This window comes from Protopterus annectens, chromosome 3.part1, assembly GCF_019279795.1.
Source record: "Protopterus annectens isolate FY-2018-M chromosome 3.part1, PAN1.0, whole genome shotgun sequence".
Classification (NCBI taxonomy): Eukaryota; Metazoa; Chordata; order Ceratodontiformes; family Protopteridae; genus Protopterus; species Protopterus annectens.
The window spans coordinates 1,453,873,233-1,453,901,112 of record NC_056732.1 but is presented as its reverse complement, the minus strand read 5'-3'; the positions used below and the strand labels follow the sequence as shown (position 1 = coordinate 1,453,901,112).

At 38.9% G+C, this 27,880-nt stretch overlaps 1 protein-coding gene across 1 annotated transcript in view; it reads right to left on the bottom strand.

The window, feature by feature from the left end:
• ADAM22 (ADAM metallopeptidase domain 22) overlaps window positions 1-27,880 on the bottom strand; it is a 2,281,988-nt gene that overhangs the window by 1,001,246 nt on the left and 1,252,862 nt on the right. Inside the window, exon 12 of the mRNA XM_044066314.1 lies at window positions 461-545. Coding sequence (XP_043922249.1) covers window positions 461-545 — 85 coding nt within the window. The remainder of the gene's footprint in view (window positions 1-460; window positions 546-27,880) is intronic.

Sequence of the window (27,880 nt, the reverse complement as noted above, 5' to 3'; positions counted from 1 at the left end):
GGGTGTTTTTGCCCACAACATGGTTGTCATGTCTGCCTGGTGTGTGATGTAGTCATGGGTGACAGGATAAAATGAGAGTGACATGGAAACACAGACATCAGGCAGTTGTCTTCGGGATGACTAGAAATAATTGTTGTCTTCATGGTGACTAGAAATAGTCATCTCCTATGAAGCAGGAAAGCAAGGCAAGTGGTGAATCTTTCTCCCCAAGAAACTCATGCGAAAAGCAAGCAGATGTCAAGTTGTAATTTAATTTGCAAAATCTTATGGCTCCTTACATTGAACCAAAACAGTCATTCTGAAATAAACCCGTTAAAACTCTGCAAGCATCACGGGGTGCAGTTTGAAATAATTTGCTGGTAAATTAAAATGATTCATTCGTTAATTAATATCCAGTTATAATGATTCATTAATTAATATGCAGTTATTATGTAACATTTCTTTCAGTCTTCATTCCTACCTCGTTGACTCCGCCACCTTTCAGTAAGGAGCAAACTCCACCAACATATGAAGCCCCACTAAGACTGCTCAGGAATGTTTGTCCCCTACGAAATAAACAAGAAGAGAATCACTCTACCGTTCATTTTAGGAATATTTATATTATTTTCATGTTATAGTCTCACACAACCATGGAAACAAGCATAAGTAAGGGATAGTCAGTAATGTCACATTTATTTATTAACTGCATTTGTTTACTGGGATAGTCTGATGGGACAGAAAGCTATCCCTTTTCAGTGGAGGCCCAGGAAGAAAAGCTGCAGAAAAATTCTAACATTAAATAAAGACCATAGTTAACAGAAGTGTACAAGTAATCAGCAAACATGCAACATTTAAACAGAGTATCATTAATTAATAGCAACATCATCTAAACAGCTATAAAACTTATTTGGAAAGAATTCGGTAGAAGGAGAGAAAAGGGGGAAATGGAGGATTGATATTAAGAGTACTGATAGAAAGAAGAAGAGGGAGAGGTGCGGATAAGGACATCTTTGATCAATAACTAAGGGTATAGTGCTTGAAAAGAATAGGTGATAGCAAGGCACAGGACATTTATGACTCATGGGTTGTAAATATCCAAGACATTTACTCGGGTCTCTGTTCAGCCTTCGAATGGAAGTTCCACTGAATGGTTGAACATCAAACCATATTCACTGAATGATCATTCAGAGAACATTCATTTCATTGACTGGGAAAGTAACTAGTTGGCCACCACTTCCTTGTGTGCCCCACTCCACTCACCCAGGTGGGGGTCTCCCCCACACCCCCCAACTACATATACCAACTCCAAGACCACAGTACAGTGGAGAAAAGGGCAGAAGGGGAAGTGGAGGCCAACTTAACTTTCCCCATCGATGAAATGAACGTTCACTGAATAAACATTTGATGGATAGGGTTCAGTGTTCAGCTATTCATTGGAAGTTCCATTCGATGGCTGAACATATACCCCATTTACTCATTATTAACAACACAAGGGCCAAGGTGAAATCAGTGTCTCTTTGTAGAACTAAAAGGCTTATCACCATGCAAGTCTATTTAAATGCTCTGTTTTTGTTTAACTGAGGCTTATTACATTTTGGTTCCTGCTGTAGTACAGAGGCAAAAGTACTGGCAACTTTGCCTAACTTGTGGTGTGAGAAAGATGTTACACTTATTAAGAGGACTAGTCTCAAAATAAACTTTTATTGTCTCATACAGTCATAGTTCTTCATCAACCCCCCCACCTCCCTAACTATGCTTTACTATTACCATCAATAAGCAGCACAGATGTTAAGGTCATGGTTATGCCACCTAGTACATCTTATGGACTTTCCTGCTTAGTCTTGGGTACAGTAAACAACAAACAAAAGTTTTAGTGTGAATATCACTGGAAACAGCATCAAGTCAAACTAAGTACATACACTGCAAATCTGTACCTAGCCTCATACTTAATTAAAGAAAGAAACTCTTGGTAATCCAGAAACTGATAATCCAATCTCTGAACCAATCCACTATCTGGTCAACATACTTCAATAATTAAATAAATAAATAACTGTGTAGGTAAAAAGTCTGCCACTTTGTTAACATAAAGTATTCAATCTTCCCAAAAATAGGGCATGATCTTAAGAGGAACCAACCTAATTAATAAAAAGCAAAAAATAAATAAATCAGTGTAATGACATTTCATTGAATGCAGCTTTGTATAAGATGCCATTTGGTCAAACGCAGTTATTGCAGGACTTGTACAAGTCAGTGACTCTGGCTTAGAAATGGGGTTTCAGTGTGGGTACTCAAATGGGGAACTGGAGTTTCAATTAATATTTAGACTGAGGTTTTAGTTTTCAGTTACTATTTGGGCCAGTGTTACAATTTTTATGGCAACAGCAGTTCATGTAAGAGGTGTTCAGTTTGCTCATGAGCATTATATTAATGGATATCAATTTAGATCCAGTGGTTTACAGAATAGCGAATTATAATGTGTGGTTTCTGGCCTGTACTTGTTTTTGTAAGGTTTATTATACAGAATAATACAATAAAACTAATTTTACATTCAAAAACATGCATGCTGATTGAAGAGACCGATCAGCATGCCCATTGTCATTTGACCTTTCCCAATAGTAACAAGTCCAGTCAATAGCTCTTTCTAACAATCTCTACAAAGCAGAGAGCATAAACTTCGCTCTGCACAACAGAAGTTGCCTCATCTTCATCTTTGCAAAGCGAAGAGCACAAACTAAACATCCGGCAGCTGTAATTATTAAAACAAATAGCTACAGCCTCCCAGCTTTAATCTTCTCTAAGTAGAGTAATCAACCTCAATTCTGAGTAGCTGCAGCAGTAAAGAAATAATTACAGTTGCCCTGACTTCTTCTACATAAACCAGAGAAAATGCTCTACATTAAATAAATGGTTGGAAGTTTGTGATTCCATCCTTCAACCTCAATAAAAAATATATATTTAAAAAAATACAAAAAATTACCATACTATTATCCTAATATGTGCAGATAACAAATGAAGAGATTCTGTACCAACATGCATTTGCTAAAAAATAAATATGAATCTCTTTTTGGCATTATTAAATTCCTGTAATCCTCACTGATTTAGGATGAAATTAAAACAGGTAAGAGGGACAGGGCAATATAGGAGGCAACGTCATGGACGTTTGAGGGATATGATTTGTCTTGAGGTATGGGTTGTCAACTCTCTGCCATTCCTGTAGTGTATAGCTCATGATACTTACAAATAGATATGGCACCCAAATAATAATCATGAAAAAATAAAAAATATTTCCAGCAAGCTTATCTTAAAACAGACATGCACAACAAATGGTATGGGTTCATAGGTTCATATTTATATACTAGGCTAATGGCTAGTTTATCCTGTGTTACCCACACCCAGTCATGGATTATTGCTAAATAAAACATTATATGCTTCAGTTCTTACACAACAGAGCACTAGAAATAAGTATGGTACTGTCTCCCGCCGTGAAGCACCTGTTTTGATTTTGTCTACATTAGAGATGCTTAAGCAATAACCGATGACGTGGTGTGGTATATTGAAGATTTTCCCATGGTTGGTGTGGTTTAATCACGAGGGCAAAGCCTGAGTGATTAAATAAAGCCAATCGTGGGTAAATTTCAATATACTACAACCACGGAGTCAGTTATTGCTATTATACAATGACATTATTTAAGAAAAAAATTCTTACTTTTCTTACATAGTGTCTCTGTATAACGGCGCATTACTGTTCTTCCACCGGTGGTGGTATACTGCTTCCTTGTGTTGATGTACTGCGCATGCATATGGGACTTGTGTTCCTATGCACACCCAGTACATCAATGCTTTGAAATGGAAGCAACGGAGAAAAGAAAGTTTCCATTGCTCCGGGATGTTTTCGTTTTTTTTTAATTTATTAAAAATAAAAAAAGTTTTGGACACTTTATACCAACAGAAAAAAAGTCTGGGCGACCGGACCTTTTTCCATTGGTATATTGTGGGATTTACAACAGGCACGCTGGCCAATCAGCATGCACATTTTGGAATATTAATGGGGGGTCATTTTATAATGAGTCTTTAACCTTGTTTATTATTTATCACTGTATGAAGTTTGGACTTTGTTTAAATACTATGGACATTCTTCTTAGAAAAGCAGCTTGGCCTATTTTTGTTTATAATATCTTACAAATGAATGGTCTAATTAAGGATTTAAATATGAGACTTTTAATGAGGTTTAGTTCAGTTTGTTAATTTAAATATGAAATATTTACTGTGGTTTATTTTAATAGATTAATTGTTCAGTTTTCTTAGAAATATTGATTGGTTGATGCAAATTTTGACTTTTTAATTGACTGTTTTCTCAGAATAGTTTGCAATATAGTATGTTTCTTTGTATTATATGCGCATACCTTATAGGCATTACAGCTGGGGCACTGGTGTACTTTAAAATTCTATGAATAAAGGAAATGTTCTAAAGCTCCAGTTGTTACTATTGTGTTTATTAAATGATGATTATGGTTAGGTATAGCTGCATGGCTGAGGTTCAGTTTACAGTTAGGATTAAAAATAGATTTAGTTTTAAGTTTCATTTAGATTGTGATTCAGAACTACAGTTATGTCAAACTTTTATGTCGGACTACTGCTATGTTTAGGGTAAAAGGGTTAAGTTTAAGTTTAATTACTCTAGCTTTAGGACAAGGGATGCGGTCAAAGTAAGGATTAAGATTTAAATTAGATAAAAATATATTTCTTATGATTAGGATTAAGTTTAGATTTCATGTTTGCATTAGATCTATTTTGGTTATGGGTATAGAGGTATTGGTGTCCATATTTGTTGGGCAATTTGTCTCTTATAAGAAATACTACAGACAATTCTGAGTACTACTTTGTGCATGTTCAGTGACAATATATTATTACAAAATAGTTTTAGAATAGAATTTTTTTTATAGATTCAGTTTTGCTGCCCCGATGAGTTCACTTTCAAACACGTCTTGTATTCCTCCCAGCCCTTTCATAGAAAAAAAAATGCACGAATGACTTGAAAAGCTAATAGTCCAAAACAGTAGGGTATTATTGCAATAATTAGAATTCTTTGAGAATTATGGGTAAATTTGTGGCTTTCTGGCAAATCAGTGAGGATTTTCATCACTAAATAATGACAAATATTTTAGTTTCAGACTTAACCATCAGAAAAAGTATGCTATTACAAGACTTGTTAACTTTCTAAGTATTTAAGGGCACTTTCTACCCCATATTTTCATCTTACGTCCATCATTATTTTTTGGCTTTATGCTTGAGATAAAAGGTTGAGAGGTATGGTATAGAAGGAGGAAGCTGAAATTTGTTGCACATTATTTCACACGAGTGAGCTGAGAAAATACATTCTTGTGTGGCAAGTATTTAAGCATTTATTCATTAATTTGATTGTGATTGGACATCTGATGTGTTCAATCAGACATACAAGTGGTTGTAATCAACGGGCGCATGCGTGGGCAAGCGTGTGTGTCCAAGCATGCATAATAGGAGGTTGCAAAATCTTGCACTAGTTATGACAGCAGCAAGGTAAAATACATGCTGCCATTGTTTAGATAATTATTCATTCCTTTGATCTCAATCAGACAGCTGAAGGCTACATAGCCATACAATTTGCTGTATTTAGTGAGTAAATGTGTGTGTGTGTGTGTGTGTGTGTGTGTGTGTGTGTGTGTGTGTGTGTGTGTGTGTGTGTGTGTGTGTGTGTGTGTGCGTGTGATAATATGTACATGTGAATGTGAAGATAAGTTGCAATGGGCTGCACACAGTATGGTTCAGACAGAAGCAAGATGAAATGGATGTGGTCATTGTAAAAGTATTTTTATTCATCCCTTAGATCATGATCAGACATCCGACGATTACATAGTTATACAACTTGCTGCAATTATTGGAGACAAGTGTGTGTGTGTGTGTGTGTGTGTGTGTGTGTGTGTGTGTGTGTGTGTGTGTGTGTGTGTGTGTTGGGGCATTAGAATAAACTACAGTGGCCAACTGTTATTATTTTTATTTCACTACAATTTGAAATCTTTAGTGTGCACAGTCAATACATTTGGATTTAATTGCTGGGAATGGGGCTGCTTGTGGATGAAAATGAATGAAACTGCTCTCATTTGCTCAAGCAATACTGTCAATATGCTGGCTCTACCCAACTGACATGTATCTCTAAGATCAAGATGAAATGTTTTATTGCGGCTACTGTTTAAAAAACAAATATGAGATAATCTGAATCTCCCATATCATTCCTCTTCATAAGGGTGGTGACTCTACTGAAGTCTCTAACTTTCGCCCTATAGCCCTACTCTCTCCAGTAGCAAACATAATGGAGAAGTGCATCCACCAACATCTACCTGACCACCTTCTCCACAACAACTTACTTGCCAACTGTCAGCATGGCTTTAGACCATTGCACAGCACAACTTCTGCCCTTCTATCCTTTTCTGCTTGCATCAACAAAAATCGTAATAACAACTCCCTATCATCTGTACTCTTTATTGACCTCTCAAAAGCCTTCAATAAGGTTAACCATCACCTTCTTTTGGATATACTTAAATCTCTCTCATTTGATACACAGGCACTACAGTGGTTTAAGTCTTGCCTAGAAAACAAACAACAAGCTGTGCAATGGGACAATGAACTTTGCACACACCTTCCTGTTTCCCTTGGTGTACCTCAGGGCTCTATCTTAAGCCCTCTCCTATTCTCCATTTTTATTAATGATCTAAATCTAACAATTCCTCAAGCTACCTGCATACAATATGCAGATGATTCTACATTAATTTGCTCTGCTACTTCCTTACCAGAACTCCAATCCCTTACCCAGAAAGTATTTAATAAAGTTGAAAGTTGGTTCCTACAATGCTGCCTTCTCCTGAACGCCAAAATAACAAAATTATTGCTCTTCAATCCTACAATAAAGTCCTCTCAATTAGACCTTACAGTGACATCCAAAAATGGTACTGTAATATCTCTGGAACCAACCACCAAACTCTTAGGTGTGACAATAGACCATTACCTTACCTTTGACATACACATCAATACCACCATAAATTCAGTTAACAGAAAGCTAGGCACCCTTTACAGAATTAAACCCTACCTTACCCCCACAGCCAAAACTACTATTGCCCACACCCATCTCATCTCCACACTACTCTATGCCTCTCCCATTTATACCAATCTTTCAAAAAGCAATCTAAACAAACTGGCAGTCACCTATAACAACATAGCTAGATTTGCCACAAACTCCCCATTTAGAACCCACCATTGTCAGAATCTAAAACGACTTAGATGGCTAGAACTCCAAAATCAACTACTATTTCAACAACTTACTATCACACACAAGATCGCATATCATCCTACCAATACTCCAATACTAACTAGTCTTATCACCCCCTACAAAAATCTCACAACCCTTTGCTCAGCTAATAGGTTACTAGTAACTATACATAAATCCAAGAACAAGGATGGGGACACACTGTTCTCAAACACTGCAGGGAAATCTTGGAACCTGCTCCCCAGGGAACTCTCATCTCTCTCCTCTACATCTCTATTCAAAAAGCAACTTAAAGAATATCTTCTAACTCACTGGCTATGCCCTTGCACAAATCCTGACTAAAACTCTCCTCCTTCATTTTTATGGCTAGTTTTCTTAACCCTGTCATCTTATTTCCTATTAACCTCTGTGAATATGTGCTTTTCAGCCTACTAAAGTTACTACTAACACTGCCTTTCCTTAATCTGCTACAGAGCTTACTCTTGCTTAGCAAGCCCTCTTCTGCATAAAAATGACTCTACCTTAGTTTAATTTGGCACAAAGCTTAAACTTGCTTAGCAAGCTCTCTTCTGTATAAACATGACTCTACCTTAGTCTTTTTGAATTATAGCTTGTATATAATTGTAAACTATATTAGTACTATGCTGTTATGTAAAAATCTTGTTTTCTACTTGTAACTATGTACTGTGACTACTGTAGTGGAGCTTTTCTCCCCGGGTCACTACTGAAAATGGGCATGTGTCCAGCTAGACTAGCCCGGTCAACAAATGTAAAATAAAAAAATAAAATAAATAAATACATTATTTTGACCATTCATCATAATCAAATACTTGAGATGAACACAGACAGAAAAGTGTCAATAGTTGCTGGATATTTATGCTCTATGTGAATAAAAGTGGCTGATACTGCTCTCATATGCCCAAGTTAAACAGCAATTATTCTGGCTCTGTAGGACTAATATGTAGCTGTGTCAAACAAGTTGGAATACTTTACTTTGGCTATTGTCTGTGTGAAACAAACTTGAAGTACATTACCGTGACCAATAATTTATCACAATCAGATATTTAATATGTACACAGTTAAAATGGCAATCACTGATGGGTACAAAGACTTTCTGTAGATGAACATGAATAATGCTTCTCAAGTTAAACAGTCAGCATTCTGGCTTTGCACTACTAATGCACAAGTGTGTGAAGCCAGTTGTAATGCTTCACTGTGGCTACTGTCTATATAAAACAAAGCTGCAATACATTATTCTGACAGTAATTCTTTATAACACACATCTGAGATATGCACAGTTATGAAAATTACTTTAATTGCTGGGTATCTGGTCTCTCAGTAGATGACAACTAATGTTACTGTCAGTTGCTCAAGTTAAACAGTCATTATATAGTGCTTAATATACTCCTGTATGATCAACATCATGAATTACTTAACATTCCTTTCATTATACTATCTATACCCTTTGAACATGTGCCCCTCCTCATTTTTAGGGAGACTTTTATCATCTTTTTTATTACTTCCTAGTACAGTAGACTATGTTTTTAATACTTTTATATATATTGATCGTCACCTTTAGTTGTATTTTTTTCTTTTATTATTACATTACAAGTGTATTCTCATTCTTTATTGTATCTTATATATTCCACTGTCAATTTGTATGTATATATGTTTTTTTTTAATTATATCTATACTGCTGTTTTATTTGATGCTGTTTAACTATCTGGAGCTTTTATCCCCAGGCCTCCACTGAAATGAGTATTTATTATCCAGTTGTATGTGCCTGGTAAACAATTGTCAATAGGTAATTAATTAAAATAATTATTCTGGCTTTATAGGACTAATGTGAAGCAGGTTGCATACTCTACTATGACTAGGGTATGTGCAAAACAAAGCTTATACACATTACTGTGACCATTTTTAATCACAATTTGGCATCTGAGGTATATATATATATATATATATATATATATATATATATATATATATATATATAGTCAAAGTGACTATAATTACTGAATACATGGGCTTATGTTGATGACAGTGACTGACTCTACTGTCATTTGCTCTTATTAAACAGTTATTAGTCTGGTGTTGCAAGGCTAAATGCAAGTTTCTGTAAAGCAAATTGAAATTATTTACTGTGGCTACTGTTTGTGTGAAGCAAAACTGAAATACAGAACTGTTGTCATTATTTTTTATCACAATCAGACATCTGAGAAGTACTCAGTAAACAAATGTGGCATTATATGCAGGGTATAAGGGCTATTAGTAAATGCAAGTGACTGATTGCTCTGCCATTTGCTAAAGTTAGACAGCAATTATTATATTTTTGTAGAACTACCATGCATTTCTGTGAAGCTAGCTGGAATACTTTATTGTGTCCATTTTAACACAATCAGACATATGAGATATGCATAGTCAATGCTGCTATAATTGATGGGTATGGAGACTGTGGAGGATGCAGTATATCTAAAAATTGCAAGTAAGCAATAATTTCTCTCACTTTCCATCACAGTCAAACATCAGTATTGTACACTGGCAGTGTCTTTCTATGATACATACATGTATGAGAAAACTCCACGGCACAAGAAACTATTAACGACAGAAAACAAGTCCAAGCAACTGTAGAGTCAACACTCTAATTTAATTTGATAAGAACTTAAAGCACTTTTCGTTTGCATTCATGCAAACTTCATCAGAAGTTTAAATACATAAAATTACGTCATCCTTTTAAAAACTCTTGATACAAAAAAACGTGGGACAATTATCTGGTAATTGTTGTTTAACTGACAATTACTAAAATTACATAAAACCTATATCAAGTGGAACATCAAAACTTCCTATTGTACAATCTATATATTTTACAACCTCATATGCACACATACCAAACCATAAGTAAAAATAAAACACTAACTTATAAAATAAAAAATGTTATTAAGTAAGAAATACATTATGTTACCCTAAAGAAACTCATGTACATTACTAAAAACCATGTGAAACATGAATTAATCTAGTTACTATACTAATGGACTAATACAATAATATCAAACAATTACACTTTAATAATATACATCATCTTTGCAAACTCCTCAGTTTAAGAATACTACTGATGGAGCAGGATTCATTTAGACCTGGAACATTGTATGCATTAAGTTTAATCTGCCACATTAACTCCAATACTTCAAGTTTAAGAGGAAAAGGTCCACCTCTAATGTCCTGTGGTACATTATCAATTGCCATACATTTAAACTGATGGTCCACATTAAGATGAATGTGCTTTGCCAATGCATTATCAGTCTTATTATGGCTAATTGCATACAGATGTTCATACATTCTATCTCGGAGTCTATGCTCCATCTTACCTATATAAAAGGCTGGACAGCGTGTACATCTAGCCAGGTAGACTGTAAACCTGGAATTACAATTAAACCTAGATTTTAATTTGAATTGTTGTCCATTTACCACAAAGAAATTAGCTACTTCCACATTTTTACAGTAATTGCAGTTCTCACATTTATTCATCCCAACTATTCTGGGAACCTTGATATGCTGTTTTTCCAATAAGTTCTTGAGGTTTCTTCCACGTTTAAAAACGAAATTTGGTGTACTACCAAGTTTATTAAACAATGTTTGATTAGGTCTGAACAATTCCCAGTTTTCCGCATGATTTTAGTGCAAAGGTTACTTTGTGCATTAAATGTGGTTATAAAACTACAATATGATGTTTGGTTATTGCATGAAATGGACTCACAAGGAACTGTGTGCACTGACAAATCTGAATCTATTAAGTTATTACAAACAGATGGTTTAATAGCCAAAATGGGTTTGCAAACTTGATTTGCCCTTTTAAAGTTGACTTCCTCAATTAAAGAATCCAACAAAGATTCCGGGTAGTCACGATGTAGAAAAAGATTCTTTAAGAATGTACATTCTTGTACAAAATCTTCCTCCTGGCTGATAATACGAGAAGCCCTAACTAGCTGACCCTTGATGACAGACCTTTTTTGAAGAAAAGGATGGCAGCTAGAAAAATGGAGGAAAGAATTGGAATATGTACTTTTCCTAAAGATTTTGGCTGTCTAACAACCAATGTTCTATTTTTACTTAACCAGATGTCTAAATATGCTATGGTCCCAGTGTTGAAAGTGGAAGTAAAGTGTAAAAATTCAGTTGATTGACTGAACATTTCCAACATCACTCGGCCTGTCTCCTGATCTCCTTTCAACAAACTAAATAAGCCATCCAGGTATCTGGTGTAATATATGAGATATTTTTGTACATTCATGATGTTCAATACAAATTTGGATTCCCAGTGCGCCATGACCAGATTGGCTACACTGGCTCCGCACAGGGAACCCATTGCTATCCCCACTTTCTGCAAATAAAATTGGTTGTTAAACATAAAAAAATTATTTGTTAATACTAAGTCAAGTAATTCCATCACTAAAGAAATCTCCGAACTGGGAGCTCCATGTTTCTTCAACATTAGAGCTACCCATTTGATGCTGACCTCATGTGGAGTACATGTGTACAGGTCCCTGACATCAATCGTGAAAAAATTGTGGTTTTCATTATATTCTAAGTTGTCAATTTTAGCCAAAAAAGACCAAGAGTCTTTACATATTTGGTCTTCACAGAACACATATTTCTGCAACATTGTGTCAATGACCTTAGCACAAGCATAAGTGGGGGAGCCTCGACTGTCAACCAACGGTCTCATAGGTGGATCCAGTAGGTCTTTGTGTATTTTTGGAATACCGAACAGAAAGGATATTTAGGGTAAGATGTTGTCATGTAATTGAACATATCCTGTTCGATTCAACCTTCAATAAATAAATTAATACACATCCTGATTAAATTATAAGCCTTATTGACCTCTGAACGAGAACTCGTTTGGTAAGCATTACTACACAACAATCTATCCATCCTTTCAATGTAATCAACATTGTCAAAAAACACCAAACCTCCACCTTTATCGGGTTTTCAGACCTGTATAGCTTGTGACTGAATGTACTTTAAATAGTCTCATCCGTCACAATTTACATTCATAGAGTAATTACTATATAGACTACTTTTAACCATTTGCCTAAAGTCCAGTTCGCACAGTTGCTCAAATAACTGCAACACTGGATGTAACGGTGGATTGAAAGTGCTAGGAACACGAAACACATTGTTACCTACTGTGTCTGTGATGTTACCGAACAGTAACTGAAAGTTCAACTCCTAGTAAAAGACTTGATTTCAATAATGGCCTTAACAATGTCGATTTGATATTGAGGTACATACGTGTGTCCCTTAACTAAAAAGTTCACAATATCAGGAGTAAATACACTTGAAGAAAAATTATACACTTTAAAATCACCTTCTTTGTTACAGATAACCTTTGGTCCTATCAGACATCGTTATAACTGTTCTTCGTTACATGGAGACCTAGGTGAACCATTTTCTTCATCACCAAACATTATTTGTTCATAAAAAAAAACACAGACTGAAGAATGAGGGAAAAGACCTCACTAGAGGAATCTTATACCTCACTTGAGGAATCTTCCCCAGCCATTAAGTTTTGTTTCTGTTGGTATATGGCTTGCCCTTGTTCAATTGAAGGTTCTTTCGTTGTTTCGGCCTCGCTACTGTAACACTGGCTTGCCGAAAAAACTGATTCTCATTATAATTTTGATCATTCTGTTGTCTATTGTTACTGTTATAATATATGTGAGGACCGTTTTGAAGTCTCTCACTCCTCCGGACCTCTGGAAAAACAGGACCACTGTCATTAAACTCACTACCGTTATTGGTCACATTCATAGCATCAAAAGGAATGTTGGCATTCTGGGCACCCTGCTCATCACTGAATTGGTCAGAGTGATCATTGTTAGAAAGGCCATGATGATGAACTTCTTTCTCTTGCTGGTTATGCTTACCCTGGCCAGCCTGCCATACTTGAGCAGGAGAAGGGGCCGGGTATGCCACTCCTTGGTTGTATGCCTTACGGTCACGATCCAGTTTTTTGACCTTATTAGCTTTGAGCTTACACATATGTTGCTCAATACTGGTGAACACCCTACTGTATTCGTATTTGTATCTTACAAACTCAACATCATTGTTAATACTCTTATCTAAATCAGTAACTGAGTTGGTTAAAGTATCAATGCAAATGGAATAATGTTTAACCATAAGTTCTAAAAGTTTGAACCCTTGACGATCGAACAGTTCTATTAAATCCATATGAAAGGGCGAACCTTTAACAAGCCCTGTAGGGTACTGAAATCTACGCAAGCCTTTTGGAACCACTCTCTGTGCTAAACATTCTTTAAAATAAGATATTTCCAACTGCATTTTCTTTAGTTTTAAAAGATGAGTGTCAAACAATTTCAAATTATTAACTATGTCAGGAGGTTCAAAAGTATTACCTCCCACTGACTGAGAATCCCTAACGGTAGATGATACTTGCCCGGAGAAAGAAAAATTGTCTGAAATCCAAACTGCCAACGAAGGAATTCCTCCCATCCGGTCCTGCTGTTGGACTGAGTTGACCTGCCAATCTACTTGCAGGGCATCTTGTGAATTCACTTGTTGACTGATCATGCCCTGGTTCTCTCCTCGCAGTAGCTGGTTAGATGACTGAGCTGGGGTCGTCCTTACGGACCCAACCATGATACCTTGTGCTGGTTGTGGCATTGACAAATCCACCCGGCTCTCGTCAATAACAGCTTCCTGCTGCCTTAATTGCATTGGGATACCGTTTAGTGGCTGTGCAGAGTTAGTTAGTAAATTAGCAGCCTGATGAGGTTCAAGGCTGCCACTGCTGACTAAAGATAAAGGTAAATTACCGGCACTGACATTACAAGGAATTAAGTCCTTAAGAGCCTGCTGGTTTTGGTCAAGCTGGTCGAGTCTCATACAAATAGACTCGATTTTACTGAACAAAGATGATAACACTTTGTTGTTTAAAGAGGAATTATTACCATCAGGAACAGGAATAATTTTATCACTTATCATTAGTATAGTAACTAGATTAATTTGTGTTTGACATGGTTTTTAGTAATGTACATGAGTTTCTTTAGAGTAACTTAATGTATTTCTTACTTAATAACATTTTTTGTTTTATAAGTTAGTGTTTCATTTTTACTTATGGTTTGGTATGTGTGTATATGCAGTTGTAAAATATATAGATTGTACAATAGGAAGTTTTGATGTTCCACTTCATATAGGTTTTATGTAATTTTAGTAATTGTCAGTTAAACAGCAATTACCAGATAATTGTCCCGTGTTTTTTTGGATCAAGTGTTTTTAAAAGGATGATGTAATTTTATGTATTTTCACTTCTGATGAAGTTTGCATGAATGCAAACGAAAAAGCTTTAAGTTCTTATTAAATTAAATTAGAGTGTTGACTCTACAGTTGCTTGGACTTGTTTTCTGTCGTTAATACATACACGTATGATCAGATTCTAAAACTAATTTGCACAATACTCGTTTAAGATTTGTGAGTTCTAAACATCACTGTAGAAAACTGAAGTTTCCTTTAGTGTTTACTTAAAGTCATGTTATTTTGCTCTCACTGGCATAAAACTATCTTTGTGCACCCATGTATTTTTTTGTTCTGTAGTTTATTATGAATATTACTGGCTAAAAATGCAACTTAAAGATGGGACAGAGAGAGAGAGAGATGTAAGTGGCCTGCATCTCAGTATGAATCCTGTAATTTCTGCTTCTGTGCTGTGCTGAGAAAGCCACATATCTACCCATTGCTACACAGTCTGGTGCAGGTATAATAACAAAAACTATAAACATAAATATATATGAAGTAATATTTTTAGCAGACTAAAAAGGATGCAAACAACAAGAAAAGACAATAAGACATCTGGGTAGCTAAAATGATAATGCATTACATAACGTGGAGGCAAGGGAGAATATGTCTATCCCTTCTACAGATTTGGGTTCATCTGATATGCAGCTGCTAACACTTCCTACCTGGGGATGTTTAGCTGACTGCTCTTACCCCAAGCCTTTCTGCAGTTTCTTATGGATTGATACCCCAACGACACTAATTCATGGAGTCTGCTCCAAAGGTTCATATACTGTCCTTCTATGAAACAAATACTCTTAGTTCCAGCTTCCCTTCACTTGCTTTGGATGGCCTCTCCTTCCTCCTTTGCATCTCAGCTACACTACTTCATGTTCCCTTGTGGCAACTTATGCAGTCAGTCTATATCCTACCCTCTTTCGTGGTCTAAGGAATATTGAGCAACTCCAAATGCTGCTCAGACTTCTTTCTTTCTCTATCTCCCTGACTTCCTCTAGTTGCTTTCCAATCATTTCACGTCTTTTCCCTTGTCATATTGCCAGGACTACACATGGACTCACTGTTATGTAAAAGTATGATTATAATTATATACTGGAATGTGTAGGAAAACTCATAACCATTTCTAGACTTTGTCATAGCAAATACCCTCTGGCAGGTATAAATATCCTAGACCTGTTATAAATATGGGAGAGCATTGCACCCTCCCAAGTGTAATCTCCCCACTGGTTAAATAAGATGACAAAGCAGTCTCCCTTAAAATAAATATAAAAAAAGAACCTCCATATAACCTCAAAACCTTAAGAACTTTTCTAAGGCAAACTACGTCCTATTAAGCAACAGTATAGCTAATTTTCAAGCTCCCCAAACCCAGAAAACACCGAAGCCTATGTAAAGGTATACACAAAAGCCCTGTATGACAACAAAAACAACTACGCAGAAATGGCAGTACCATACAGACATACGCCTAGGGCAAACTGCAAAAGCAAGCTACGCTGGTGGACCTCTGGTAAAAATAGGTGGCACAATAAAAGAAAGTAAATCCTGTCTAGAAGTAATAGATATATGCACAACAGAGCAGAAACACCCTTATTAGTCTAAATAAGCAAATCAGGGGATTAGTCAAGTCTTCAAAAGTAAATTTTGAGGCAAAAATAGCTCCCCAAGCTAAGGATAGCCATAAGACATTTTTCAGTTATGTCTGCAGTCTTAAGGGCAACACTCAACAATGTGTGAAGTTAATTGTAGATGGTATCACCTACACCCAGCCAGAATATATAGCAAATCTGCTAAATGATAAAATTATCTCATATTTCACCTCCCCATCACCTCTGATTACCCCCCCCAAAAAAATATCCTCCACTATTTCTCTATCAGTTATCACAAAAGAATAGGCCGCCACTATGCTCTCCAAAACTAAAACTACTGTTTCAGTGTGTCCAGACAATATTCCAGAATGTCTCTTAAATAACCTGAAACATAACCTATCAGGCCTTCTAGGATTTCTATTTAACTACAGCCTCCAGAAAGGCTTTGTCCTGGGGGGTGGAGGGCAGCAATGATCATCCCTCTGTATAAAGAGGGAGAGTCCCTCAACAGATCCAGGAAATTAATGCCTCATATGTTTGACTAGTATCATATGCAAGGCCATGGAAATAATAATCATGGACTTGATAAACAATGACATAGGAAACCCCCAAATACTAGTCTGGCTTCATCAAGAGCATGTCATGCCTGCTCAATCTTGTGGTATACTTTGAGAAAGTTACTAGGGCCATGGATGAGAGTAAAACAGTGCATACTGCATACTTTGACCTAGCTAAGGTATATGACACAATTCCCCACTTGGGTATTATAGATAAACTCACAAAACTGGACATGAATACCTATTTCACCAGATAGATAGCCAAATGGCTCATGGAGAGGAGACGTTATTAGAATGGGAGAATCCAAATCCAGCAACAGGCCAGTTACTACTGGTGTACCACATGGCTCAGTGCTGCAACCTCTCCTGTTTGTGATATACTTCTTTGAATTCAAGGCTAGCGTAGATTGCCCTTGGCTGACCAAGTTTGCAATCACTAAATCTCCAGTGATGTAGCTATCCTTCAGGAAGGGCTGACTCAGAAAAATAATTGGGGTCAGAGCCATGGTCTAAAATGAATGCAAAACATGCATAATTATACCCTTTGGGAACTCAAACACCCCTGCAAATTACAACATTAATAGCACACCCCTAAGAGTGGACCCAGAGGTGAGAGATCTTGGTACACAGACTGTCACCTGACCTTTGACCACCATGTGTCCACAATGGTGAGGAAGTCCTCCTATGTGGCACAGCGTATAAGTAAAGGCATGGCATCCAGATCCAAGGAAGTTAAAGTCTCACTGTACGCGGCCCTCATCAGACCAATAATCAAGTACAATGTACCATTTGGCATGCACCTACCCAGGCACTTGAAACAACTACAGTGGCGTCAGAGGTTCCTTACAAAAACTACAGTGTATAAAGAACATGTCCTATGCAGATTAACAAAAAGCCCTCTCTCTTTACTCCGTCTCTAACTGACTATTAAGGGTTGATCAATGCCTAACCTACAAGGCGCTTTCAAATCCAGCCCTGATGGAACTGTTACACATTTGCAAGACAAACTGCACAAGGATTACCCGTTTCAAAGATCTAAACCTAATTTGTGGCATGAAAAAAACATGCTGGGGAGACAGATATGTGCCTCAGAGTTTACCCCTTCTTGAGAACAGGCTTCCTAATTCATGTAAAGCAGTCTTTTCCTGACCCTCTTTAAATGCAGTTTGGATCAATGGCTGGGGAATTGTAAATTCACTTCTGGACTGGCACCTATGTCTCTTATGGATGGGGCAGTCTGTAAAATACTCAAAGTCATAGGCACAAAACTAAGCCATCTTCTAGCCAACAGGGATCGAAAATCTGGTAAAATCTGAGTAATAATGTCCAAGATTATAAGTGCTATTGAGCCATTAACCTAGTAATCTCATACGAACCTATGAACCTATGAACTAAAAAGGATAAAGCTCCTATTCAACTGCAAAAACCATACAAGAGAACCCATTTGGAGAAATGTACCTGTAAAGATTCCATCTTCTCATAGATGAGAAGAAGGTGAAGAAAGTTCGGAAAAGGGTGTCTAAAACTGTTACACTAAAATGCTTGTGAAAAAAATGACTGCAGGAATGTTATATGCACCCTACAGGAGAAAAAAATGCCTTACCAGATTCTATGACTGAGAGCACAAAACAACGATAAACTGAATAAATAAAATAAGAAAGAGCAATACGGCTCACAGACAGAAAATAGAAGTTATGTTCTTACCATAACGTTCCATGTTAGTTGTCTTCTTCTCACCTTCTTCTTGCTGGATGGGTTCGTAGCCGACCTCGGCTCCGACTCGGCCACTCTAAAAGCTCGAGAGTTGGTTCCACCGGCTCGAGGCTCCCCTTATATCCCACAATGCTAGACGTGAGTTACCTCAGATCTCGTTTGTAAGCTAGGCCCAGCTTATAATAGTAACAGAATAACTATAAACAAAGTCCACCTCTATAAACCAGGGAGAAGAGAAGGGTGACCTATATCCTGATCCAGGAAATTATGCACAGCAGCATATACCTAAAGTAAAGAGGTGGTAGAAAGAGAGGTCACAATCAAAACTCCTCTAGGTCTGTCCAGGCCAGGTGGAAGGAGGGTGGGATGCAAGAAGAAGGCGAGAAGAAGACAACTAACATGGAACGTTATGGTAAGAACATAACTTCTATATGTTAAGTTGTCTATCTCGCCTTCATTCTTGCTGGATGGGACCGCGTCCCTAGCACCTTGTCCCGGGTGGCCTAACGGAACAGACTCTTGAGAACAGTGGAACCAAAGTTAGCTCTATGCCTAGAAGCTAAATCCAACTTATAATGAGAAATGAAAGTGTGAGGAGTAGCCCAAGTAGCCGCTGCACAAATGGTGTCAATAGGCAGTCTGTCTTGGAAGGCTATAGAAGTAGCCAAAGCTCTGGTAGAATGGGCTTTAGGTTTGTTAGGCAGCTTTTGGTGTCTAATTTCATAAACAAGGGAAATCAGAGATGTTAGCCATCTAGATAATGATACCTTTGAAACTGAAAGTCCCTTTCTGCCTTCTGCATAAGAGACAAACAGCTGGTCAGATTTTCTGAATTGTTTGGTTCTATCCAAATAGTACCTTAACTGACGATGAACATCTAGCCAATGCAATTTTTGTTCAGACCTGTTAGAATATTCTGGAAAAAACACACGAAGGTCAATGCTTTGATTTAGGTTAGACGCCGAGGCTATCTTAGGTAAATAAGAAGGGTTGGTTCGTAAGATACCCTGTCCTTATGGAACAACAGATAAGGAGGTCGACAGCTGAGTGCATGAAGTTCTGAAACTCTTCAAGCTGAAGTAATAGCTACCAGAAAGAGTGTCTTCCATGATAGCAATTTTAAAGAACAGGAGGCTGCAGGTTCGAAAGGGGAAAGAATCAAAGAACTAAGAACTAAATTTAGGTCCCAAGGAGGAGGAGGATTTCTTATAGGAGGTCTGAGTAGAAAAACTCCCTTCAAAAAGGCTTTGCAAAACTTGTGGGACATTATGGCAGATTCTGAAATGCCCACATGAAAGTTAGAAATAGCTGCCAATTGAACTTTAAGAGTAGAAGGAGATGAACCTGCATGGAAGAGTTCAGCTAGAAAATCAAGGACCATTTGGATGGAAGCAGTGAAAGGATCTATGTCCTTCCTTGAGCCCAATAGGAAACGTTTCCACTTACTCAAATAAATCTTCGAGTGGAAGATTTATGGAAGCTATCAAAATATCTCGGACAGAGTGAGATATTTGAGGAAGCCTGGCTAAGGTTGGAATTGGAGGAACCAAGCAGTGAGGTTCAGAGAGGGAAGGGAGCGATGAAACTGACCCGACTGATGGATCAAAAGACCTGGAACTAGGTCCAGATGCCAAGGTCGCTCCAACAGAAATGATGTAGAAAGGGGAACCAAACCTGTCGAGGCCAGTAAGGAGCAATGAGGATCAACGAGGCCCTCTGAGCGATAGCTTTCTGTATCACTTGAGAGATTAGTGGGAAGGAGGAAATGCATACAGAAGTCCCGGGCCAAACTTGGACTAGAGCGTCTCTGCTGGGCTGGCCTGGTAAAGGAATAGGGTGAAATAATCTCTGCACTTGCTGTTTTGGGGAGTAGCAAAAAGGTCGCAGCAAGGCTGTCCCCACTTGAGAAAAATTTCTCTCACAACAGAGTCTTTCAGAGACCACTCGTGAGGCATGAGGATAGCTCTGCTCAACTTGTCTGCGATTTGATTGGACTTCCCGGGGATGTGCGTTGCTATCAGAAACCGCTGAGAAGAAATCGCCCATTGCCACAGTCTGAGTGCTTCTCGACACAGGGGTAGGACCTGGTTCCGCCTTGTTTGTTGATATACCACACTACAGACATATTGTCCGTCTGGATTGCTATCGTTCCCAAGGGAAGAGAGTCTTGAAGGGCTTGCAACACTAAAAGCACTGCTCTCATCTCTAGAACATTTATGTGCAAGTGGCATTCGTCTGGTTGCCATGTGCCCTGGACAGTTCTGCCCTGATAATGCCCCCCCCACCCGATCAGGGAGGCGTCCGTTGTCAGAGTAGCAACCGGAGGGGAAGGGACAAAGGGTCTTCCCAATAAGAGCTGAGGGGAAGACATCTACCACAGAAGATGATTTCTGCATGTTTGCGTAATCATGATGGTGAGGGACATCGGAAGTTGCTGGTATGACCATTGCGTGAAGAGCATCCATTGAAGGATTCTCATGTGGAATCTGGCTAACGGAAGCAGAGGTATGGCAGCCGCCATAATCCCCAACACTTTCAGAACTAACCTGGCTTTGATTCTGTTGCTGCTGAAGAGGAGCGAGACCAGTTTGTGTATGTCTGTTATTCTCTGATCTGTTAGTCTCGCAGACATGTTGACTGTGTCTAGATTTGCGCCTATGAAGGTAATAGTACGACAAGGCGATAAAACAGACTTTTTGCAATTTATTGAAATGCCTAAATTTTGACAAATGCGAAAGGTGTAGTCCCTGGCCAATAGAAGAAGATGCTTGGTGGGAGCTGTGAGGAGCCAGTCGTCCAAATATGGAAACACCTGGAACCCTTGACGTCTCAGGTGAGAAGCTACCACTGCCATGCATTTGGTAAACACCCGGGGGGCAGTGGTGAGACCAAAGGGCAGGGCCCTGAATTGAAAATGACTGGTTCCCAGCCTGAAGCGGAGGAATCTTCTGGAGCGTCTGTTCATTTTTATGTGATAGTACGCATCCTGAAGGTCTATAGAGCACATCCAGTTTCCCTTTCCCAATAGGGGAAGGATGGACTGCAGCATGACCATCCGAAATCTTGTTTTCTTGACTGACTTGTTCAAGATACTGAGATCCAAAATTGGTCTCCAGTCCCCTGTTTTCTTTGGAACTAAAAAGAACCTGGAGTAGATCCTTGCTGGCCTGCTGGAACTGGCTGAATTGCTCTTTTTGCAAGCAGCTTTGAAATTTCCGAAGCTGCAAGATCCCTTTGAGCGGGTGGAACATCTGGAAGGGATTTTTTTGATTGGTTTGGAATGTGAACGAAGGGAATGGAATAGCCTTCGGAAATGATGGACTGTACCCATTTGTCTTGAGTCAGGGATAGCCAGGCTTCTGGGTACAGTGACAATCTTCCCGACTGCCTCCGAAGGTGGGCATTCGGGCAACACCTCAGGGATGCTGAAAGGGCTTATCAGAGAAGGCTTCTCGATTGCCCTGGTTCTGCGGACCCCCCCTGCCTCTAGGGCAACGTCTACCATTGTTGTTCCCCCCTCTGCCTCTGGCGGGGAACCGACTCTGTGCGTCAGGCGAAGTCCCTTGAGATTGTTTATGGAACCATATTTTCCCACTTTTCTGGCCTTTGGGGTAAGGCCTAGAAGGAGTAGAAAAACGGATTCCGACGGCAGAAAGAGTCTTGCCATCTGTCTCGCACCTAGTCAAGGTTTCTTTCACTTGAGGACCAAAAAGAGATGATCCATCAAACGGGGAATTAGTGAATGATGTTTTAAAGGGGTCCGCAAAGTTGCATAGCAGCATCCAGGGATGCCTGCGTAAGGGCACACCTGTCCGTGCGGCTCTGCACGCCCCATCAGCCGCATAAGAGAGGAGGCATGGAGGAGTTAGCTATGGAGTTCAGGGTAGCCAGCTGAGTGTTCATCTTGTCTTGAAAACCCGCAGTAGGATCCTTCAACATGTCACCCGCTTCTTTGATCAAGTCTCTTTGAAGACAAGTAAATGGCATAGGTAGTTCAGCGAACGCAGCAAAGGTCGCTGACGTGAACATCCACTTCCGCACCTGTCCATAGACCTAGATTCTTTGTTAGGGGGATGAACAGGCACTGAAGGATCAGCTAGTTCCTTCTTGGTGGCAGCAGCTACCACCATAGCATCCACGGAAACACCTTTTGTGAGAAATTGCTTGGCAGTTGGTGCTGTTATAAATTTGGAAGGTCTCCTGGGGGTAGGGTCCACTGAATCAGGAGCCGCCCAGGCCTTCTTTGCAACCACCTGCATGAGGGGATCAAGGGGGGACACCCAGGAGGTGGAAGGGCGAGAGCCAAACGCCTCAAGATACACAGATTCATCCTCTGAAGGGTTAAGGGCTGGCCAATTTCCCCTCTGTTTCAGGATCTCTAGAATGTCTGCAAAGAGACATCTTCAGAAGGGGAACGGGGAACCCTCGAATCCTCTAAATCTGTGTCAGAGGTGACAGACTCAGGTGAGTCTATGTGCTTCCTCTTACACTTTCTCTTCCTACGGCCCTCCCCTGCCAATTCAGGGGAGGCCTTGGAAGAGGATGAGATCCCCACAGGGGATTCTTGAGGAGCTGGCTCTCTGCGGTCTGGGATGAGGGAGTGAGTCGACATAACCAAAGGCACCGAAGAGGGAGGGGCGGACGGAGCCGACTGTGGAGTCGAACAAGGTTCCAACACACTCCGCATGACCTTGAATGCACCCCTGTCCGGCAGAGCCAGAGGTCCCCGCTCCAAGAAGCTGAGAACCTCCCTCGGCACCGACAGAGATGGCTCCGAGGCCGATGTCGGAGCCGAACTCACCAGCGCCGAAGCACCGAGAGGGGGGTCGGACAAGGGTCCGATGCCACTCACCCCCTCGGAGCCGACGAGGGAAGCCCGGCACCGAGATTGTTCAAAAGAAGAAATCGGAGCCGACGACGGAGCCAAAGACAATTGTATCGGCTCCGACGCTACCACAGTCTCGGTCCCAAGACGCCCCAGCTCCGAGCTCAAAGGAGTCGGAGGAGGAATATTTATTGGAACAAGTTGAGGCATCGACTGATGAGTCGGACTCTGGAGCATTTGGGCCAGTGCCTCAGACTTCAAAAGTCTACTCACTACCCTCTGGAGGTCGTGATCTGAGAGCCTCGATGACCTGGAGGAGTGAGATCTGTGGCTCCGTTCAGACAGCAGGGGAGACGCTGGAGCCGAATGAACGGAGCCAAGGGACGGTGACCTCGATCTCTTTCTAGATGTCGGCTCCGATGGTCTGATCGGAGCCGACTCAGGAATCTCTAATGCCTCAACTCCGGCCGGAGCCGAGGAAACCACAGATACTGCAGTCAAAGACTCATCGGCTCCAGCCGGAGCCGATGAAGCAGTAGCAAGCCTTAGGCCTCAACTCTGAAGCTGGAGCCGAGGTCTTGAAGCCTTAGAAGGTTTCCCGATGACACAGAAAGGGAACCTACAGGCTTATACAAACCCCTCAAAATGAGTTTATTTTTTCTCTCCTGCAGGACTCTAGGGCTGAAGCCATGGCATACAGCACAAGAGTCCTGCAGGTGTAAAGGTCCCAGGCAATACACACAAGAAGTGTGACAGTCTGTCACAGACATTTTCTGACTGCACGAGTCACACTTCTTGAAGCCTGAGACCTTTGTATCCTTGGACATACTCAAGGAACCAAGTGTAATCACACACAGAAAACACACACACAGATTACACTGATAGGGGTTCAAAGGAATTATTTAAACTAAAGGTAAGTTAAGTTAAAACTCCCTAATCAAACACATACACACCCTAAGGATAGGGAAGGAAGGGCCTGAAGGCCTTAGGAAAGAACTATAAGTTCTTTAGAAAAAAGGGGCTGGATAAAAGGTAGAAGGGATAATATCCACTACACTAAGGGAAAGAAAAATACACTAGCTAGCTTAAGTCTAAAGAATTTAAACTAGTCTAACTTTCACTAACCTGGAGCCAGTAGAAAACACACCTCGATCGCTGTAGCGGCAAACGAGATCTGAGGTAACTCACGCCTAGCATTGTGGGATACTATACGGTATAATGGGATATTCTTCTGGAGGTGTTGTCACCTCCCTTGGTTCTGTCTGTTCCTTAGATTCGTCCCCATCCCCCCATTCCTGTTCGACCTCAGATTCATTTGAAGTGAATTCCTCCCTTCCCGAAAACCCTGATTATGTTCATCTCTTCTATTCCCAGTACCGTAATTAGGAACATCTAACTGTGGTCCAGGCATGATGTCAAACTCCTCCATTTGCCCTACTATCCCATCTCCCTCATCTAATTCTGGCCCACTGGAGCTGGGCCCATGATTAAACTTATCATCCTCCATCAGGAATTCATCTAGGCATTGAATTAATGAAGCTATGTCGCTGTCCTGTATTCTTAAATTATTGGCCCTGCGAAGATAGTTTATATTCATATTTGGTTGGGACGTTATTGTTTCTACTCAATAAATTTTATATAGGATGTATTTTATATATATGTATATGTATGTGTACACATATATGTACATATTCTTTTTGTGTGTGCTTTTGGTCCTTTTTGTGTGTGTGGGGGGGTATTTATATACACACATATACATTTATATATGTGTGTATTTGTTGTTATGTGTGGGTGTGTATTTTACGCATGCATACACATATCATATACGTATATGTACACATAGAAGAAAAAACATAAAGGGATTTACAGATTTATAGATTTATTTGTTACATTATTTTATTTATAGTTATGGGACACCATACCATCAGAAGTATAGGGCAGGTTTAGCACATCTCATCAGTTTTAGTGACTTTGGTTGCACATCCTAATTTTCTCTTTACAAATATGGAGGTAACACTTTGTCATTGTAAGTTTACATATTTTGTAAGCACATTGGACTCTCATTAGCCTTAGAGGGTTTGACTAGTTTGGGTCGATGACTTTTTATATTTCACAACAGTTTATTCTGTTTTTAAATGTTTTTAAATGTTTATAAATGATTGAAAATTTATTAAGTTTCATATGGGGTTATGTGGAAGTATGCTCATTTTTACTGTTATATATAATTATAGTATTTATAGGCTTGTAAATGTGGCTTGCATTGAATTAAAAAAGTCTGTTTTATATGTGCTTTGAACATTTTGAAGGGTTTTAATGTACTTAAAAGTAGAGTTTTTAATTGTAGGTGGGTCCTCAATTATGAGGTCATTAATAAGGGTAATAAGTATTTAAGCAAGGCTTTCCCTGTATGTAATGTTTTGTCTGAAGAAGGCAGGATACTAAGTCTGCCGAAAGTTCTTGTGTTAAATAAAAGTGCTTACAATATCTTATTTACTACAGCGATCACCTGTATTTATTGGATTCACTGAATTTATTGCTGCAAGACTGCTCCCTTAGAGGTTTTCGTTTTCATATGTAGCAATATTGTTTAGTGTTTCATAGTTTAGTACTTAAGAGGTTAATTTGTCAACTAATTGGGAACATTCTGTTGGCTGCTGGTTTTGTATACTTGAGGAACGGCATATAAAACAGCCATTGTTTTTAGTTTACATGTCTGAAGAAGTCGGGTGATTTTGCTAAATGATAGCGCTAAGGTAATAAATCTTTGTTGTGGCATTTGTGCTCCTTCATTTGCCATTTCTACTGCCAGCCTTCTGTAATTAATAAGTCAAGCAGCTAATAAGTAGCCACACACACCGCACTGTTAGTGCTCTAATATGCTACTTGCATACTACAATCTGAATATCTGCCTATCAAAATTAAACAATGTAGTCCCAAAATAGGTTTGCACCTTAACAAGAGGAAGATAAATATTCTCACAAATGACAATATGAATACATTTATTCCTGACGGAGAAGAAATAAAAACAGCATTCAAATTCAGCTTGCATGAATCAAAAATCAATAATGAAATGAGAAGCAGTGAAGAAATTCTGTAATGAATCACTGTTAACATAATGACCAAGGAGGACATGGATAACATTTTCAAATGCAGAAATGCATATTTAGATATGAAGATCCAACTTGTCCAAGCTATGATATGTTCAATAATGTTATATGGATGTGAAAGTCGGACAGTGAAGTAAACAAGACAGAAAGGAAACAGGCAACTTGGAATTAATGAGCTGATAAAGAATACTGCGTATATCGTGGTCCAACCAAAAACATCTGTATTGGAGGAGATAAAACCTAAGTACTCATTGAAAGCTCATAAGTCAAGACTTCATACTTATGACATGCTTGGTGAAGAAAAAGAACTTTATAAAAAGAGATCAAGCTTGGCAAGTTTGATGGTCAATGTAAAATAGGAAGCTCGGCAAACAATGGATTGCCAAAATAACTACACTGATGGATGCCCCTCTAACAGTGATAAGACATCTTACCAAAGTCAGAACACAGTTCAGGACAATTAGCCACAGGGTCACCATAAGTCAACACTGACTAAATGGCACTTAACAACACAGAGTGTATAGTACTTCTAAAAGTATATCAGAAAGGCTAAAGAAAAGGATACCAACACAGGCTTAATGTTGTCTCTTCAAAATCCTTACTTCCACATGGTGACTAATCACATGACATATATCTCTTCACTAGAAACTCCACTACTTAAAACTGTATACTACAATACATTGTATCCCTCATTTTATTCAAAATAAGTATGATATCGACAAATTAAGAGATAATGGCATTACCACACAACAATTCCAAAACTTTAATTATTACTATACACTAATGTATCACACTTATTTCAACAATATAAATGTCCTTAATCTCAGTTGCTATCACAGGCATTATTCAGTTTCTGTTTCTTACTCTAATCTGGAAATTATACACATTGATCTACGAAATGCATTAAATAATCTTATTGATTATTCTTTTACAACTGAACCTCTGGATATCAGACTTCTACTCTTTAGCCTTATGAAGATTAACTTAAGAGTTACATCATTTCTGCTGGATATCATGCAGTTTCCTTACCTTTAGACTTTTCATAGCTGGACCCATAATTAGACTCTTCGGGGTATTTTCAACTTCAAGAAGCCAGAATGTTTACCTGAGCAGACATTATTGCCATGTACTCAGTTCCTTTTCTTCTACATCAGCCATTTTCATAAAATGCCTTCCGCTTCTTCTATGCACTTAGGAATCTTAACTCTAGACACAATAAGACCAGTGTTCTTTTGTATAACCAGCTACAATAGCTCCTGTCTAATCCTTTATGTTATGTTGCTGAATTTGTACTCATCTTATCCCTCTTCGAAAAATGGAAAAGCATTCTGTCTCACTGAGTGTTGCATTGTTTTGGGTTTTGCTGATTTCCTTTAAGCAGGTACGCAAACTTACCATTAGTTCTGGTATCAACAAGGTAGTGGCAGTAGGTAACATGTGTCTAATCCTCCTATTCATAAGTAGCTCAGATGGTGAAAGTGTATCCCATGAGGCAAGGCATTTCTATG